We start from the raw sequence: 19,714 nt of genomic DNA, 5'->3' as shown, positions 1-19,714 counted from the left end.
TCACTGGGATTACCAGGCATGAATCACTGCATCCAGTATTAGTGCACTATTTTTTAGTCTATTCCTGTGAATGAGAGATGAGCATAGTTTTTAAACCTTTAGAAAGAGATATTTGAGGTTGGTCTTAAGATCAGTCAGTAACAAAGATAAATTGAAAATTTATGGATTTGGATGACCAGAGTGGGTAATAACTCTGATTTAATAAATCTCTAATAAAGTTTAAATTTTTAACCTTTTGAGTCTACTTCAAGATACTATAGTTTACAAAGTACTCTACAATAAGCACTTTTAAAAATATTTTATATATATATATGTGTATGTATTAGTTGTCAATGGATCTTTTATTTTGTTTATTTATGTGGTGCTGAGTATCAAACCCAGGGCCTCACACATGCCAGGCAAGCACTTTACCACTGAGCCACAAGCCACAACACCGGCCCCAGTGTCCCCCCCCCCTTTTTATTTATGTATTTTTCTAGTTGTTGATGAACATTTATTTTATTTATTTATATGTGATACTGAGAATTGAACCCTCACATATGCTAGGCAAGTGCTCTACTGATGAGGTACAACCCCAGCCCCTACAACAAGCACTTTGAAAGGCAGGACTTATTTTGTTTCTCAATTTTTAGAGAACAGTTTAATATGGATGACTCATGCTCTCTCTAGACTCAGCCATTTTAGGATTCAGTAAAACTTTTTAATGTTTGAAATGTACTTAGATTTGATTATCTTCTTGTATTTATTTATTTTTTGTGGGGCTGTGGATCGAATCCAGGGCTTTGGGCAGGTGAGGCAAGTGCTCTACTACTGAGATATACCCCCAGCCCTATTTTTTATTTATTTTTTTTTAATGTGCATAGGTTTTGTCAGTTTGTTGTTTTGTCTTATTTTTGGCATGCCAGTGAAGTTATAGACTAACTCTTGTAGTTTTTGTTAATTAATGTAATTATTCAGAGGGCAGCCAGCAGTTGTCTGGCCAAACACTGTGAGGGAAATAATAGAGGCAGCTCTGTTTTCAAAAATTTAAAGTTGTTAGAGATTTAGGAATAACCTATAGGAAAATTGCTAGAGAACAGAAGGGAATATTAGGTGAGTTTTTCTCATATGTTATCTGGAGCTTTTTTTTCTTAATGGGAAATTAAGATTAAAAAAATAAAAGTTGAGAGCCATTGCAATAAATGATAAGAGTAGCTGAGTGAATTAAAAATTATGCGTTGGAGTTTAATGTAGTGTTTTCAAAACTTTGAATTGTAACCAGAGTAAAAAAATGCTGGGCATGGTGGCACATGCCTGTATTCCCAGTAATCCCAGTGAATCAAGAGGCTGAGGCAGGAAGATCACAAGTTCAAAGCCAGCCTCAGCAACTTATTGCGGACCTAAGCAATTTAGTGAGACCCTGTCTCAAAATTAAAAATACTAAGGGCTGAGGATGTGGTTCAGCAGTAAGGTACCCCTGGGCAAACTCTCTGGTATTTAAAAAAAAAAAGTTTTCCATAAGTGTACATGTGCAGTGTTTGTGTGTGTTTGTGTGTGTGTATAAATAAATAACTGAAACCAAAGTTTATAGACTAATAAAATAAAAGAACTGGGGATGTGGCTCAGTGGTAAAACACCCCTGAGTTTAGTCCTATTACTGGGGTGGGGAGGATAATTCTGGCTGCTGTGTAGGACAAGGGTGGAACATGATTTAGAAAGTTCATATAAGAATCCATCATTATAATGTAAGGAAAGGAAAGACTTTCTGTATAGAATACTTGCTTTTTGAAGATGACCAAAAAAAAAGCAAAAGCAATCTCAATGAATGTATAGGTGTTCTGAATCTTTTTATTTGTGAAATAGCATTTCATGGTAGCCAATTTTTAAAGTTCACATATTAATTACATTTGTTTCTTTGACATAACCACTGAATAAGTGCTAACATGAACTGTTTGGTTTGATTCTTCAGATGGCCGCCAAGAGCGAGTCATGTTCGACAAAATTACGTCTCGAATCCAGAAGCTTTGTTATGGACTCAATATGGACTTTGTTGATCCTGTAAGTAAATAGAGTTTATATCTTGGGATCCTTGATTCATTTATTTCTTTTTACTTGTCTCTTATCTCTGGCCCTTCACTTACCTGATATACTTCTGCTATCCTGGCTATTCCTTTGGCTATAAGATGTGAATTTATTGCTTAAAACTTTTTTTTTCTTAATTTTGGTCCTGTCCTCTGAGCTCTTACTTTTCAAGAACTATGAGTATGAACAATGGAGAAAACTTGATGTTAACGTTTATTATCATGGATTTTCTTGAGTACGTTACTTTATTCATAGTGGCAAAATCTGTGGTAAAGCTTGTCTTTTTGTTGTTATTTTTTTTTGTGCTGGGGATTGAACTGAGGCATTTAACCACTGAGCCACATCCCCATCCCTTTTTAGTCTTTATTTTGAGACAAGAGTCTTGCTAGGTTGTTGAGGGCCTCACTAAGTTTCTGAGGCTGGTTTTGAACTTGCAATCCTCCTGCCTCAACCTCCCAAGCCACTAGGATTATAGGTGTGCACCACTGCACCTGGCATAAAGGTTGTTTCAAAATTGTGGTCATTTGGGTAGAAAGTGGTTTGAAATTTCTTTTTAAAATTCTTGTGGAACTGGTCATAGTGGTACATGCCTATAGTTCCAGTGACTCAGGAGGCTGAGTCAGGAGGATCTCAGGTTCAGAGCCAGCCTCAGTAACTTAGTGAGACCCTAAGCAACTTAGGGAGACTCTTGTCTCAACATAAAAATAAAAATGAGAAAGGGCTGGGGATGTGGTTTAGTGGTTAAGCACCCCTGGGTTCATTCCCCTGTATCAAAAGGAAAGAAAGAATAAAAAAAAATTTAGGGGTATGGGGGAAGGAATGATAGTAGAGTGAAACAGACATTATTGCCTCATGTACATATATGACTACATGACCAATGTGATCCTTCAATGTGTGTAATCAGAAAAATAAGAGATTGCACTCTATTTATGTATGATCTGTCAAAATGAATTCATGCATTCTACTGTCATGTACAACTAATTAGAACAAATAAAAAAATTAAAACAAGTAATAAAAAGTAGATTTCATGGACAGTTTAAGGAGAACAAACTTTTATCAGATTATTAAAATTCAAATGCCTTTGTAATTTGTGAAGTGCTAAAGAAAGAGTAGTCATTTTATTTTATTATGTTTTGTTTTATTTTTCTGTTGTGCTGGGGATTGAATCCAGGGCCTTAGGCATGCTATACTCCCAGACCAAGAGTAGTCATTATTAGATGATTTATCCCCAAATCTAATTCATATTTTTATCTCCTTTAATTGGAATGATTAAAGTTTGATTCATTTGCTTTCCCATACTTGTTCTTAGGTGGAATTAGGAAAAGTGGGTTAAGTATTAGGAGCTGAAGTACTAATCATATAGGGAGAATTAGAATGAAAGATGAGGAAATATTTAGAGAATCATTGGTCTGTTTTAGCTATTTCCCTGTTAATCTTTGTAAAGGCTAAACTTATAATTTTTTTTTTGGTGGGGGGTAACTAGCTTAGGGGTCCTTTACCTCTGAGCTATATCCCCAGCCCTTTCTATTTCTTATTTTGAGACAGTCTTGCTAAGTTGCTGAGGGTCTTGTTCAGTTGCTGAGGCTGGCCTGGAATTTGGAATCCTCCTGCCTCAGCTTCCTGGGTTACTGGGATTACAGGTGTGTGCTATTGCCCCAGGCTAGATTTCTTTTTTTCAAGTCAGACTTCTTTCTTATAACTGTAGTATGTTTTTTTCTGGCAGCACTGTTGGCTTATGAATTCTCATTACTAAGCTTCCCACATTCTAAAAGATGGTTTTTCAGAAAAGGAAGTTATCTATATTATTATGATATAAATTTGATTATTTTCTTAATTGTTGTTTTAAGAAAGCTGTTGTTTCTGAGAAAAACTCAAGGAACTCTTGGTTTTGGTTTTGTAGGCTCAGATCACCATGAAAGTAATCCAAGGCTTATACAGTGGGGTCACCACAGTGGAACTAGATACTTTGGCTGCTGAAACAGCTGCAACCTTGACTACTAAGCACCCTGACTATGCTATCTTGGCAGCAAGAATTGCTGTCTCTAACTTGCACAAAGAAACAAAGAAAGTCTTCAGTGGTGAGTATGGGTGAAAAAGAAAGAATTTAATATTCTCAGAAAAGTAATAAGGGTAACAATTACATGAATTTCAAAAATTGCATTTTGCTGAATGTGGTGGTGCATGCCTGTCATCCCAGCAGCCTGAGAGGCTGAGACAGGAGGATTGTGAGTTCAAAGCTTGTCTCTGCAAGAGCGAGGTGCTAAGCAACTCATTAAGACTCTGTCTCTAAATTAAATTCAAAATAGGGCTAGGGATGTTCCTTAGTGGTTGAGTGCCCCTGAGTTCAATCCATAGTATCACCCCCCTGACAAAAAAAATTGCATCTTATTTTATAAAGCAAAGCATACAAATTCGTGACAGAAGTGGAACCAGAATTCCTTTTGCTCCATGCTTCTGACCTACTGCATGAAAGGGGTAATGGATCCTTGTTCTTTACACTTTTTGTTCTCTTTTTTTAAAGCCCATTTTAAGCAGTTGGTGGTGATGCGATTGGAAAAATGAACAAGTTCTGGGTTAAACAGAACATCACAGTCATCTTTATTGATCCCTTTTCACAGCTTGGAATGTGGGCAAAGGAATTTAAATATTTTGTTCAGTATATAAAACACCAGCTGGTAGACTGAGATTAGAAATATTATGGCTCTCTGTCCTATTGGGCCTCAAACATTGTATATCCCTGTTCAGTAGGTTTATTGTGAAGATTTCAATTCTCCTAAATTGATCTGTAGATTCAATTCATTCCCAATCAAAATACCAGCATTCCATACTAGTATGTTCATTTCATATGTAAATGAAGAAGGCTAAATACTTCTGTGACATCTTGAAGAAGAACAGTGAGAGACTTTACTAAATGTGTATGTAGAACTAAACTGCTTGAAATGTTGAGAGTCTGAGTTTTAGATTGGCTTTCTGTTCTGATAGAATTAAAAAATGATGAGAAGAGATTATGATTTCTGCATTTCCTTATTTTCAACCAATAATTTCAATGAGGATAGGTATCAGAATCATCTGGGAATCTTTTTTAAGTTGCAAGAGCTTATGTTCATTCTAAGTCTTGAAGGTTGTTTCTTTAAATGAGATATTATCAGTATTAAATTATTCAACATGGATATGTTTATTGAGCACATTTTATGCCAGGCACTGCAAAGGATTAAGATAAAAAACGAGAATTGAGAATTGCTGTTTTAGACAATTAGATGTTAAGTGGTTTTGACATTTGTATTTTTAATTTTATTTTTATTTAGATGTGATGGAGGACCTCTATAACTACATCAATCCACATAATGGCAAACATTCTCCTATGGTGGCCAAGTCAACACTGGATATTGTTTTGGCTAATAAAGATGTATGTATAACATTTCTCTTAGAAATATTTTGTGGGTTTTTTTTTTTTTTTTTTAAACAACACACATTTGAGAAAATTTAAAAACCACAGAAGGTATAGGTAAAAACACATTCTCCTGCTCAGAATCCTGCTTTTCCTTTCCAGAAACAACTTCATTTTATCATTTTAAAATGTGTTGCTTCAGAGTTATTATAAATATATTCTCATGCATGTGTGTTCAGTGTACTGTGCACACTATTCTCACTGATACTTTTTTTTTCTACTTATAAGGATACCTTAGAGATTGGTCTGTATGAATTTCCCTTATTCTTTCTTTCTTTCTTTTTTTTTTTTTTTTTTTGGTGGTGTGATACTGAGAATTGAATTCAGTACCAAACCTATTGGTGAGCTACATCCCCAGCTCTTTATATAGTCTTGCTAACTTGCAGAGGCTGTCTTCACACTTGTGATCCTTCTGCCTCAGCTTCCAGAGTTGCCATACTGTGCCTAGCTGCCCTATTCTTTCTAACACTGGAATAATATTTCGTTTTAATAGATATAAGGTCATTTTACACATAAATAAGAAGTTCTTTAGTAATGAATATTTGTTTTTCATTTTATACTGCAGTGAATATTCTCGTATAGTAGACAAATATATTGATAGATAAATCCCTTAGGTGGAATGGCTGGGCTAGAGTATGTGCAGTCAAAATTTTGATAGATATTGCCATACTGACTCCCAAAAAGTTTGCTCAGGTAAAATTTTGAATGAACTTTCTCATTCTCAAACTTTGTTGAATTCCTTTCTCAACCTGATCTCAGAGGACAGAGGGAAAAGATGTGTAGGTTCAGCCAGATCTTTTCTTCACATGATTGATTTGCCATGGACATCTGTACAGATTAGAAGCCAGTTTTAGCATTAGGTAATAGAATGATTAGTTTGACTTTTTTGAATATTTTTTTTAGTTATAGAAGGACTCAATATCTTTATTTATTTATGTGTGGTGCTGAGGATCAAATTGAGTGCCTCACATGTGTGAGGCAAGCACTCTACCACTGAGCTACAGCCCCAGCCCTAGTTTGACTCTTTCTAAATATGTATCTGATGTTGAAGAGACTTAAGAGAAAGCTGAATTATTTGTATGTTGTTCATATGTATAATCTTGAAGACAGGTTAAAAGGAGAAATAAAACACAGCATCAAAACCTGTGTCTAAAAAAAAAATATCGAAAAAAATATTGATAGTATTTTAATTCTGTTTTTCTTGCTAGACCCATACTTACTTTGGTAACAAAGATACCTTTAAAAATTTAAAAGAAAGAGGAAGCAGGGTATTATATAGATTCATTTGGAATGATTATTTGTACCTAATTGCTGTTGTTTTCCTCTATATAGCTTTGTAGTCTACAAAAATACTTAATCATAACCAATTCTGCTATAAAATCTACTGTCAAATAGTAGTTTCTTAAAAACCTGTTAAAAGTCATGGACTTTGAAGGCCTATAATCCTTTCTGTCATTGCAAATACTATGTGCAATTTAAAGTGGGCTCATTTTTACAACAAAAATATGAGTTAGTAAATATGTAGGACCAGTACTTTTGGATTAACAACCAATTGAAAACGTGTTTAACGATGATAATATAGTTACTTTTATGCTCATGTTCTTTTCCTCTTTGATTAAAGGTAGACCGTAAACATAATAGGGAAAGTTTGGAGAATTGTTTTAATCATGAGTTCTCTTTTAGTCTTTTTTTTGGTTGTTATATGTTAATCTTTTGTAGTGCTGGGGATGGAACCCATTGCCTCACTCTACCACTTAACTATACTCCCAGCCCATAGATAATCTTTTAATATGCATGATTTTAAACCTGATTAGGATACTTGATTTATATACTGATTTTTTAAAAATGTTGGATGGATTTCTGTTCTATAGCAATAAGACTTAGCATTATCTCTTTTGTATTCTATGTCAATTTTAGTTCTGGAGACAGTGCTGAAAGATTTTGAGAAAATAATTAATTCTGGGTTTTTTTTTACCCCCATTAGCGCCTGAATTCTGCCATTATCTATGACCGAGATTTCTCTTACAATTACTTTGGCTTTAAGGTAAATAAATAATGGGTTTCAAGTAAGTGAGGATTCTTCCTTAAAATCAAGAAATACAGGATTTTATTTATGTTTTGATACGAAGTTATAGTGGCATTCCGTTGTTTGGATGGACCTGGTGTTTAATGGAGCTGAGGTATTGGTGGTAGTTTGAATTAAGACAAAGCTTATCCATTTACAGTTTTTGAATTTTCCAAATATTCTGGATTATCTGAGGAATTATGCAGATAATTTGTCAGAATTATCCCATGTTGTACTACTATTTTTGCAATAACTATTGAATCCCTTCTGTGTGCATAGTGCTTTTCTAAGTATTTTGGTGTTGATAGACAATGTCATGACTAAGAACATGAAAGTTGGTGTCAAACCAGCTAATTAAAATCTCTACCCTATTTCTTATTAGCAAGTTAATCCCTCTTTGCTTCAATTTCCTTTAGATGAGGATTAAATAAAATTTCAACAAATTCTGTTGAGGATTAAATATGTGTTGCTTGGATTAGTCCCTAGCCTATTAAAAACATTCTATAGGTGTTAGCAGTGTGATAATGATTATAATGCTAATGATGATGAATATCAGAACTTATGCTATTACATACAAAGCTGACTTTTTCCAGAAATTTTCTTGTCAGCTCTGCCAAAATAAAACAGCCAATTGACAATGTTTTGTATTGAAATTAGGAAGAGTAAATGTGCTATTCATATTTAAAGTTGCATAAAAATTGAGAGTATTTAAACACATTACCTTGTTGTAAATGTTATATCCATTATGTCTTTAAAATCTTAGACACTGGAGCGGTCCTATTTGTTGAAGATCAATGGCAAAGGTGAGAACATTTTTGTGTTTTATATTTTCTGTTCATTATATTGAATCTAGAGCTTTCACTGTTAGCTTTAACATTTCTATTTAGATTTTAACAATTAGAACTTTAGTTATTTATAAATAATTGTTCTGTTTATTGGTACAGAGTGTTTCTAAGTTTCTTTTGGTGTTCTGTTTTTTGATTAAAATACATTTCAACCTCATTTTTTTGGTGTATGCTATCATGTAAAAACTACTGTTTTGTTTATAGTGGCTGAAAGACCACAACATATGTTAATGAGGGTATCTGTGGGAATTCATAAAGAAGACATTGATGCTACAATTGAAACGTATAACCTTCTTTCTGAGAGGTGGTTTACACATGCTTCTCCCACTCTCTTCAATGCTGGTACCAACCGCCCACAACTTTCTAGGTATGTGTTGTCTATAGCTTCTTTTAATCTTCTGAAATGATTTTGACTTGGAAAATAAGGAAAAAAAAAATTCATCACATAAAAAAATAAATTAAGACTAGAAGCTATGCAACTCCTAGAAGAAAATGTAGGGTCAACACTTCAACATACAGGCACAAGCAATGACTTTCTCAATAGGATCCATACAACTCAGGAAATAAAGCTTCTGCGTAGCAAAGAAAACAGGAATGTGAAGAGAGAACTTACAGAATGGGAGAAAATGTTTGCTAACTACTCTCTTGACAGAGGATTAATATCTAGAATAGATAAAGAACTCAAAAAACTTAACACCAAAAAATCAGGGAACCCAATAAATAAATGGGCAAATGAATTCAACAGACACTTCTAAAAATAAGAAACACAAATGGCCAACAAATATATGAAAATATGTTCAATATCATTCACAGTTAAGGAAATGAAAATCAAAAAACTACTGTGTGATTTCATCTCACTCCAGTCAGAATGGTAGTCAGCAAGAATACAAACAATAATAAATGCTGGAAAGGCTATGGAGAAAAAGGAACACTTTTTACACTTTTGGTGGGATTGTAAATTAGTACAGCCATTGTGGAAATCAGTATGGGTGTTCCTCCAAAGACTAGGCATGGAACCACCATCTGACCTAGCTATACTACTCCTTGGGTATTTATAAAAAAGAATTAAAGTCATTATACCATAGTAATACATATATACCCATGTTTATAGCAGCGTAATTCACAATAGCCAAACTGGAACCAGCCTAGGTATCCATCATCAGAAGAATGGATAAAGAAAATGTGGTATATATGTATATAAAATGGAATTTATTCAGCTATAAAGAAAAACAAAATTATGTAGGAAAATGAATGAAACTGGAGACGATTATATTAAATAAAATAAGCCAAACTGAGGTCAAGTGTCATATGTTTCCTCTCATGTAAAAGCTAAAGAGGAAAAAAGAAAAGTGGGGGAGCAGAGATCTCATAAAAGTAAAAGAGAGATCAGCAGCAGAATGGGATGTGGTGGGAGAGAGGAGAGGGATTGGGGAAGTTTTGGGAAGTGATATTGGCCAAAGTGTATTGTTATATTGTGTGCCTATATGAATGGTTAATTAAAAATCCCGTCGTTATTTAGAACTCTAATGTACCAGAAGAAAGAATTAATTACTGCCTCCTATGAATACATGAGATTTGCATTCTGGAAAGATCTTTGCAGTGTGGTAAATGAATTGGAGAGAGCAAATGCTAATAATGAAAATTTTCTAAAGTTGATTGTGGTAGTGGTTGCAAGACTGTGAACATTCTAAAACCTATTGAATAGTATACTATAAATAAGGAACTCTGTAGGTTATATTTAGATAGTTTTTTGCTTTTTGCTTTTTTTTTCTTTTCAAGTAGGGCTGGTAGTATAGCTCAGTGGTATAGTGTATGCTTAGTATGTGAAAGGTCCTGGGTTCAACAGCTGGTACCAGAAAAGAAAACAGAGAAAAAAAAAATTGATTCCAGGTATGGGCTGTAGCTCAGTGGTAGAGTACTTGTTCAGCATGTGCAAGGATCTGGGTTCAGTTCCTAGCACCACACAAAAAAAAAAAAATCAAAGAAAGGAAGAAAAAACAAATGCCAAGAATTAGTTATGGGGACTTTTATAGTAATTTATATAAGAAATTATGATAGTTTGGATTAGGGTAGTGAAAGTAGTTATTGAGAGAAATAGAGATTCGAGACATATTTAGGTTGTAAAGTTAACAGAATTTGACAATGTTTTGAATATAAGTCAAGGATGATTCCTGGGTTTATGGGTAAAGTAACAGGATTAATAATGATTCCTTTTTCTGAGAAAAGGAAGTTTAACACAGTTTGGTAATATGTGAAAAAATGTCATTAGTTACTTGGTTTGCCCCAGGAATTCAAGGGTATGCCAACATCAAAAATATGTATTAATATAATTCATTAACATTTATATAACTTAACACTCTTTCCTAATGAAATACTCTAACAAAATAAGTATAGAAAAGAACTTTCTGAATTTGGTAAAAGATACCCACTAAAACTTGAATCTGTCATCTCTTCTTTCAGCATAGTAGTGGAGACCCAAGTCAACATTGTAAGATTAGAAAAATAAAATATTGGAAATGAGGGAACAAAACTGTAATGATTCATATATTATTTTTACATAGAAAACTTAAGAACATCTACAGATAAAAAGATTTTAGCAAAATACCTGGACATAAGTTCACTATTAAGCAATTGAGTTTCTACAGCTGTTAGAAAATTAAGTTTTTAAATATACCATGTATGTTACTAGAAGGGACCTAGGAAAAAATGTAACAAAGGCACATACATTTTTTTCTTTTTCTTTTTGGTTCCAGGGATTGAACCCAGGGCTTCCAACTTGCTAGGCAAGTGCCCTATCACTGAGCCACACCCCCCAACCCCTAAAGATGTTTAGATTTTAAACATGAATATTCTAAAACCTGATTGAAGAACATTATGGAGAGTGAGTTTATATTCATACATGGATTCAGTATTTTTAAAGATGTCAGTTTTCCCCAAATTAATCTAAAGATTCAGTGTAATTTTAGTTCAGATTTCAGCATGCTGATTCTAAAATTTATGTGGAAGAACAAAAGCCCCCTAATTGTCTTAGGGGGCTTCCCAAAGATAATAAGGTTCTAGTCCACAGAACCTATAAACATTACCTTAATAAAGAAAATAGTCTTTATAGGCATAACTAAGAAGGAGCTTGACAAGGGGAGAGTATCCTGAATTATCCAAGTGGGCCCTATATCCAATCAGAATATTGTTTTAGGAGAGGCCGAGGGTGATATACACACCCAGAAGAGGTGATATGAAGGTGGAGGCAGCCATAGCAGAGGAATGCCATTCTACCCTAAAGTCTCTGAAGGGAGTACTCTTGATTTATTTATTTTTTAAAAAATTTTTAGTTGTAGGGCTAGGGATCTAGCTCAGTTGGTAGAGTGCTTGCCTTGCAAGCACAAGGCCCTGGGTTCTAATCCCCAGCCCCACAAAAAAAAAAAAAAAAATTTTTTTTTAGTTGTAGCTGAACACAATGTCTTTATTTTATTTATATTTTTTTACGTGGAACTGAGAATTGAACCTAGTGCCTCACACGTGCCAGGCAAGCACTCTACCACTGAGTCACAACCCTAGTCCTATACTCTTGATTTTGACTGAGTGAGACTAATGTTAACTTCTGACCACTAGAACTGTGAAAGGATAAAATTCTGTTTTAAGTCACCAAATTACTGATTATTTGTAAAGGGAGCCATAGGAATCTAATACAAATAACAAGATAGTTTTGGAGAAAAAGTATTATCAGACTTCAAAACTACTATAAAGTTATAGTAATCAAGAAAGTGTGGTATTTACTCTAGCTAGACCAAAAAAAAAAAAAAAAAAAATATATATATATATATATATATATATATATATAAAAGAATCTGACAGTCTAGAAACAGACTCAGGTGTTACTGCCTTTTACTGGGAAAATGGTGCTAGGGAAATTGGAAATTCTCCGTAAGAGAATATGTAATTAGATCTTTCTTTCTTTCCTTTAAGGAATTAAGTATAATTTAAAGTTTTCCATTCCAGATTTTAATACCTACTAGTAAGGTTGGATGTTTATTTACAGTACACCCAGATGCTCAGAGAAAATGCACTTAATATAATTTCTCCCTGTATAATGTAAATAGGTACATGTACCTAGGTCTCCTTGTTTCATGCCATATGCAGGAAAAAAAAAAGTCAAGAAAAAAGTCTAAATTTGAAGGTAAAGCCCACAGAAGAAAATAAGAATATAAAGAAAATAAGTGTCTATTTTCCTCCCATTTTTTATTATTTCAAACATACAGAAAAATTTAAAGAAAAGGACAACATACATCCTTGAATCCATAAATGCCTACATAGAAAAACTATTAACATTTTTGCCATATATATTTAAATATCTTTATCTTTGACATTTTAAAAAAAGGATTTTGTTTTAGGCTGAGTCATTTGTAAGATTGAAAAGCAAAACATGAAGCAAAATATTGAATATATTGGTTAAAGTTAAAAATTTCTGTGAACAGTCTTAGACAAAGCACAAGGCAATGTGTTCAGAATTCATAGCATGTTCAACATAGCAAATAAATTGAAAATAATTCAATGTCTATTAACAAGCACATGGACAAATAGTGTATTCATATAATGGAGTTTCTTACAATAATGAAAATAAGCTAGGCCTATATGTGTCAATAGGAATGAACCACTACAACACAATACTGAATTCAAAGTAGGTTGCAGAAGGATAAAGAAATATACAATCAGAAAAGCTGTAAATATAGAACATATAAAAATGCTTAAAGGAGAGATGTTTGAAAATATTAGGGAATTATAATTTGGCTACACTTGTGGTGTCTTAATTTTTTGAGGTAGGGTGCAAGTGCAAATTATTTGTTATATTATTTTCTGTGTCTCAATGACTGAATATTTAGTAGAAAGTCAGTGGATAGAATCCACTTGAGTGGTTGAATATTTAAGACAGTGTATGGATCACTGGTAGAGTTAGTTTCCTGAACTGGCAGAAAGATGAGATCCAAAGAGCAGATGGAGTGGTTATCTTTATATATTTATTAATTTTTTTAGAGGGGGTCATCTTTAAAAGACTGTAAGGGAGCTTTAATTTTAGTGGACATACCAAAGAATTGGTTGACCACTGGATAGAAGTTTCTTTTTTCATAAGTATTTCATTTTTCTTGGCTTACCAACAGATTGAAAAAATTGTGTATGCTTATGAATTTACACTTGCAGTCTGGTAAAAATGTAAGCTAATATTTTAAACTTAACAATAAAATTTTTTCCTTAGCTTAATTAATATCTAGGGTGGGAAGTAAGATAATTTTGAAATAATATGATAGGTTGATGTGTTTGTCATATTTGGTAAAGGTTTTTTGTTTGATTGTTCTTCCCCTTCTAAAAATTCTTAGGAACTTCGTAAACTTCAAATCTTTCATTTACACAACTTATTGTCTTTGGATTGTATAATCATTTATGCGACTCTTCTTCATTTCCTTGTTCTGAGTTGTCACTTTTTCCCTATAGCTGTTTTCTTCTGAGTATGAAAGATGACAGCATTGAAGGCATTTATGATACTCTAAAGCAGTGTGCATTGATTTCTAAATCTGCTGGGGGAATTGGTGTTGCTGTGAGTTGTATTCGGGCTACTGGCAGCTACATTGCTGGGGTAAGCTTCTGTTGTATGATTTTTTGAAAGGGTTATTCAAATCCAAAAGCAGTCACACTTATGGTCAAAGAGGGTATAATTTTATAATGCCAGTGTTTGGGAGACCTGGCATTAATTTCTAGGTGGTCGTGTGACTTGGAAGGAGTCATTTCATGTCTGGCTTTATTTTCATCTCTCTTCTTAAAGGTTTAATTTATACTAGATTATCTCTAGAATCCTTTTAAGCTTAGATTTATAATTCTAATTTATTTTAGCAGTAATTATAATAGCTATCATTTTCTGATTGCTTACCCTATGTTGTATCTATTATAAATGTTTCACATGAATTAATCATGTAATCCTTATTACATCCCTATGAGATAGGTACTTTTTCTGATACATGCTAAGAACTTTATTCCTTACAATAATTTTGGGATTCTAGGCATCAGCTTTTTCATTTTACAAATAAAGAAATTGAGCTTAGAAAGTTAAGTTTCTTATTCAGAGATCACTTAATTTGTAGTAGCGCCAGGATTCAAGCTTTAAACATTGGCATTTTAAGATACAAACTAGCCTTTGCTAGTTTGCAATTAATTGGGAATCAAGATAATGATTTTGGGTAGGACTTGAATTTAAATTGTCTATACTATCTACTAGTAATGTGGCCTTGGGACAGTTATTTTATATCTTTTGAGTTTTTCTCCTCATCTGTAATGAAGAAATATTTAACCCTGTGGAGTAAAATTTCAGAAGGAAACTACTCAATTATGTAGTGTTTTGGAGGTGCTGTGATATATACAGAACTTGTGCATAGCAGTAGAGCCAGCCATACCTCACTTATCTTTATAGACTTACTTTGGAGTTAGAAGGATTAAAGAATTGTCTGTTGGGCTGGGGATATAGCTCAGTTGGTAGAGTGTTTGCCTCGCAAGCACAAGGCCCTGGGTTCAATCCCCAGTACTGCAAAAAAAAAAAAAAAAAGAATTGTCTGTTGTATCTTCAAGTCTCTGTATCTTCAGAGTCTCTGTTTTCCTAGCTTCATTCTATAATCCATTTATTGCTGAGAATCTCTATTTACCTTATGTATTGCCTTGATACATGCATTGCTTACAATTCTTATTGTAAGTTATCTTGAACTCCTTTGGAAAAGACATTGTAGTAATATATGTTGTGGATAGACACAATACCTCCATTTTATTTATTTATTCCTATGTAGTGCCAAGGATTGAACCTAGTGTCTCTCATGTGCCAGGCAAAGTGCTCTACCATTGAGTTACAATCCCAGCACCCCTTTCGTATTCTACTCTACCCAGTTTATCTTTACATAATGACTTTTAGAAGGTTGTAGAGTTTAAATTTAGCTACCTTAATTTTGGATTCTTTTGACCATTAGTTGTTATATCTTATAAATTAAGGATGCCATGAAGTAACTTACTATATATTGCAATTTATTCAGCAACATTTTTTTGATTTTATATTGGGCATTATGTTTTTACAGCAGAGGTAGAGAGGGAGAGCAGGTGAAACGTCATAGATTGCTACTTAGTTTTAGGTACCCTTTTTGATGAAAATTAGGAGTGATTTGTTCCCTTTTGGTCCATTTCCTTGCTGAATCCTTTGTCTCCTCCAGATGCTTTTACTTTTTTACCTTTTTTTTTTTCAGACCAACGGTAATTCTAATGGCCTTGTACCAATGCTGAGAGTATATAACAATACAGCTCGATATGTGGATCAAGGTGGAAACAAGGTATGCTCTGTTACTTGAAAGTACTGGATATCAGAACTAAAAATCTTTAGCCATATATACTTATAATAACATGGTATGATTATGTGTATATAGTTTCTAACTATTATGATTTTCATGGAAGGAATAGTAGAGAATATTATGTTAATTTAGCTGAGATTATTACCAGGATAATTTGCAACTGGAATCTGCCTCTTATGAATATGTATGCACACCAGTCATCTGTTAGTTAATGAATTTTTCTCTGATGAACTTTGGCAACCTTGATAAGACAGTTCACCTTTCTGACTGTTAATAAGAGTACAGGTTATATTGCAACTTTCTTTGGACTTTATGTGCTTGGTCAGATGGTGTAAAGTGATCTGGGCTACAGTTGAATAGGAAGCTCTGTGTCATTTTGGAGAAGTTACTTAATCTTTCTCATTCCACATTTTCTTTATGTCAGTTGTTCTTTTTTACTCCTAGAATTATAAGAAAAATATTACTACTTTTCATTTTTATAGTACTTTGATTTGTATCATTTCACTTAATTCATTAATTTTAGCAAAAATCTAAGGAAATGTTATGAAAATGCTTTGGAAAATATGAAGTTTGTTTCATTCCAATTCTGAAAAAGAATGATGATTTATTTACAATTAGCGTCCTGGAGCATTTGCTATTTATCTAGAGCCTTGGCATTTAGACATCTTTGAGTTCCTTGATTTAAAGAAGAACACAGGAAAGGAGGAGCAGCGTGCCAGGGATCTCTTCTTTGCTCTTTGGATTCCAGATCTCTTCATGAAACGGGTGGAGACCAATCAGGTGAGAGGGAGAGAGGCATGCCTGTCTTCTTGCATTTCTGTTCTCTAAAGGAAATTTTACCTGACCTAAATGCTTAAAAGGTCTGTATAAACAGGCAGAACCAGATTTTGGGTGCTGAGCCTAAAATGATTATTTCAATAGCAGATTTCCAAGAGAGTCTATGAAAGCCACATTCTTACAGGGATATGGTTGGTTATTTGAAGCTTTTCATGCATGGCTCTTTCTTTTATAGGACTGGTCTTTGATGTGTCCAAATGAATGTCCTGGTCTGGATGAGGTTTGGGGAGAGGAATTTGAGAAGTTATATGAAAGGTAGGAGAAAATAATGAAAGTAATAAATTTTTTAACCACAGTTTCTCTTATTAAAATTATTTAGTCATTAGCCTTTTTTTTTTTTTTTTTTAGGAATTTATAAAAGCATCTAAGAGAGAATGTGATTAATAATTTTATATGTTGAGATTTGCTTCTTGACTCTTCATCAAAATTGGGTTCTTTTTTTTTAAATAGTTTGGGGCATTTTAAATTGATCCTTATAAAATTAAGACTAGCAGGGGTATTATTTTGTTCTGTTATACAGTACTTTTGACAATATAATTTTATATATAATATTTAAACTTTTTATTGCATATAGGACCATGAATGACTAGGTCACGTGTTAATAGTTCATTAAAATTAGCACAGTATTAAGAGGTGTGATTATATAGTTTTTGTTCCTTTTTATTATAAAGTTATTACTGATTTCGTGGGAATGGGGCACATTTGTGGCTTTATTGGAGTAAAATGAGCATTATATTCCGTAGTTAAAAATTTAAGAGTTTGCATAATTTTATATTTTAGTGTCTTCAAATTATCTGTAATAAGGATTTTCCTAGGGAATATTAAAATAACACTAGCTTTGCCTTTTAGTTATGAGAAACAGGGTCGTGTTCGCAAAGTTGTAAAAGCTCAGCAGCTTTGGTATGCCATCATTGAGTCTCAGACAGAGACAGGTACCCCTTACATGCTCTACAAAGATTCTTGTAATCGGAAGAGCAACCAGCAGAACCTGGGAACCATCAAATGCAGCAACCTGTGCACAGAAATAGTGGAGTATACCAGCAAAGATGAGGTAGGTAAGAATGCTTAGAGTACCGAGAGAAATATTTTATTTATTTATTTATTTTTGGGGTGAGATCCTCACATGATTTCACTTGATCGATAAAATAAACTTTCTGGTTGTTGTAAGTGAAATACTACAAAGGAAAGAAGAGGTGTGGTCTGGGCTTGTAATATTGTCTAACCCATATGGGAAAGACTGTTAGTGTTTCTTAGCACATCATTGTTATAATATTTGAGAAAAATAGAACTATATAGTTATATATAATGGTTTAGGAAAACCACAGAAATGTGTTAGAATGTTCATTCAGTTTAAAGTGCATAGGCATGTAGAGTACTCCAGAGAATGGTGGGACCAAATTCTAATCTCATATCTCTAGGAAGGTTTCACAAAAGAGTCAAGGCTAGAAATGCTTTGGGACTGAGGCTATAACTTGGGTAGAATGAATGATGTTAGGTCCTGGGTTCAATCCCCTATAACACACACATATAAAAAAAAAAAAGTTTAAGGGAAAAGCTTTCCATTTGGGAAGAATTCCTTATGTGATGGATGAAAAATAGGGCTAGTTTTGGTATAGAGTGTCAAGTAAGTGATTTGATGGAGCAGATAGATTAAGGCTTGCTTTATTAAAGAGATTGCTGTTGCTAGAGGAAAAGAAATAGAAGGTAGAACCTAATATGTTACAGAGGTAGGAAGCCCTTGTACATTTCTGACAGGTAAATATCATCAAAATGCTAACATAAGAAGGATGGTTCTAGATTATGAATACAGAGCATTTTGGTGTGAGATAGGTTAGAGATTAGCCTAAGGAAGTTGTTGTAGTAGTTGATGTCAGACTGATTGGATGTTAGTTAGAAACTAGAGGAAGGAGGAGATCCTTTTTTTTTTTTTTTTTTTTAAATTCATTTTTATTGTAAACAAATGGGATACATCTTGTTTCTCTATTGGTACATGAAGTAGAGGCATACCATTTGTATAATCATACATTTACCTAGGGTAATAGTTTTTGATTCATTCTGTTATTGTTCCCCCCGCCCCACCCCAAAGAGAAGATCCTTGATTCTAGGACTTTAAAAAAGAAAATTCAAATGAAAAGTCAGAGAATAAACGGGAAATGAGTTAATAAACACACTGCTAAGGTTATAGGTTAATTCAAAATTTAAGCAGTGGGTACATATAAAACATTGTACTAAGACGCCTAGGAATATAAAAGAATATGGCTGAGTCTCTGCCCTTTGAACACTTTGTAATTTGGTTGGAAGAAATTGACATAGGCTCAAGTAACTATTATGCAGTTTAGATTATTTTATAGAGGCTAGAGTGATACTTTTAAAAAATCAGTTCATGTCATTTGCACAAATCTGACTTGTCAACCCACATAGAGTTGTTCAGTTCTTTGTACATATGTCATTCTCATTGAGGCCTTTCTTGACAATTCTACTTATAAATGATACCCCTTCATCCTTCTGTCTCTTTTTCTGTCTTCTTTTTTCCTCTAGCATTTATCAGACTTTTGAGAGCCAAATTCTATTTTAAAAATGGGTATTTGCCAGCATGTGTACAATAGAGTAGACGGGAAGAGCATCAGGGAATCCAGTTAGGAAACTATTTCAGCATTCCAGATGAGAGATTTTGAGATCCTGGATAGTCATAATCAAAATAGAAAAGAAGGTATAGTCATTCAATATTTTAAGCACTTATTGTACACCAGATGTGCTAGTGCTAAAAACATAAAGAGCAATAAGGCCGGGCCTGGTGGTGCATACCTGTAATCCTAGGAGTCTGAGTCAGGAGGATTATAAGCTCAGCTTTGGCAATTTAGTGAGACCCTCTGCAGCTTAGCAAGATATTGTCTCAAAATAATAACAATAACAATAATAATAATAATAGGGACTGGGGAAAATTAGTACAGCCACTCTGGAAAGCAATGTGGAGATTCCACTGTTTGGTATATCCAGAAGAACTAAAATCTACATACTGGGTTGATACCAATGTTTCTAGAAGCACAGTTTACAATAGCCACATTATGGAATCAGCCCAGATGCTGTT

The 19,714-nt window shown here is 33.7% G+C and overlaps 1 protein-coding gene across 1 annotated transcript in view; it reads left to right on the top strand.

The window, feature by feature from the left end:
• Positions 1-19,714, top strand: part of RRM1 (ribonucleotide reductase catalytic subunit M1) — a 33,214-nt gene that overhangs the window by 2,610 nt on the left and 10,890 nt on the right. Inside the window, exons 2-12 of the mRNA XM_079104699.1 lie at positions 1,949-2,037; positions 3,962-4,139; positions 5,367-5,467; positions 7,494-7,553; positions 8,338-8,377; positions 8,624-8,786; positions 13,904-14,045; positions 15,688-15,771; positions 16,408-16,569; positions 16,802-16,881; positions 17,476-17,677. Coding sequence (XP_078960825.1) covers positions 1,949-2,037; positions 3,962-4,139; positions 5,367-5,467; positions 7,494-7,553; positions 8,338-8,377; positions 8,624-8,786; positions 13,904-14,045; positions 15,688-15,771; positions 16,408-16,569; positions 16,802-16,881; positions 17,476-17,677 — 1,301 coding nt within the window. The remainder of the gene's footprint in view (positions 1-1,948; positions 2,038-3,961; positions 4,140-5,366; positions 5,468-7,493; positions 7,554-8,337; positions 8,378-8,623; positions 8,787-13,903; positions 14,046-15,687; positions 15,772-16,407; positions 16,570-16,801; positions 16,882-17,475; positions 17,678-19,714) is intronic.

This window comes from Sciurus vulgaris, assembly GCF_902686455.1.
Source record: "Sciurus vulgaris genome assembly, chromosome: 11".
Lineage (NCBI taxonomy): Eukaryota > Metazoa > Chordata > Mammalia > Rodentia > Sciuridae > Sciurus > Sciurus vulgaris.
The sequence above is the reverse complement of the archived record's forward strand: the minus strand, read 5'-3'. Positions and strand labels throughout refer to the sequence as shown.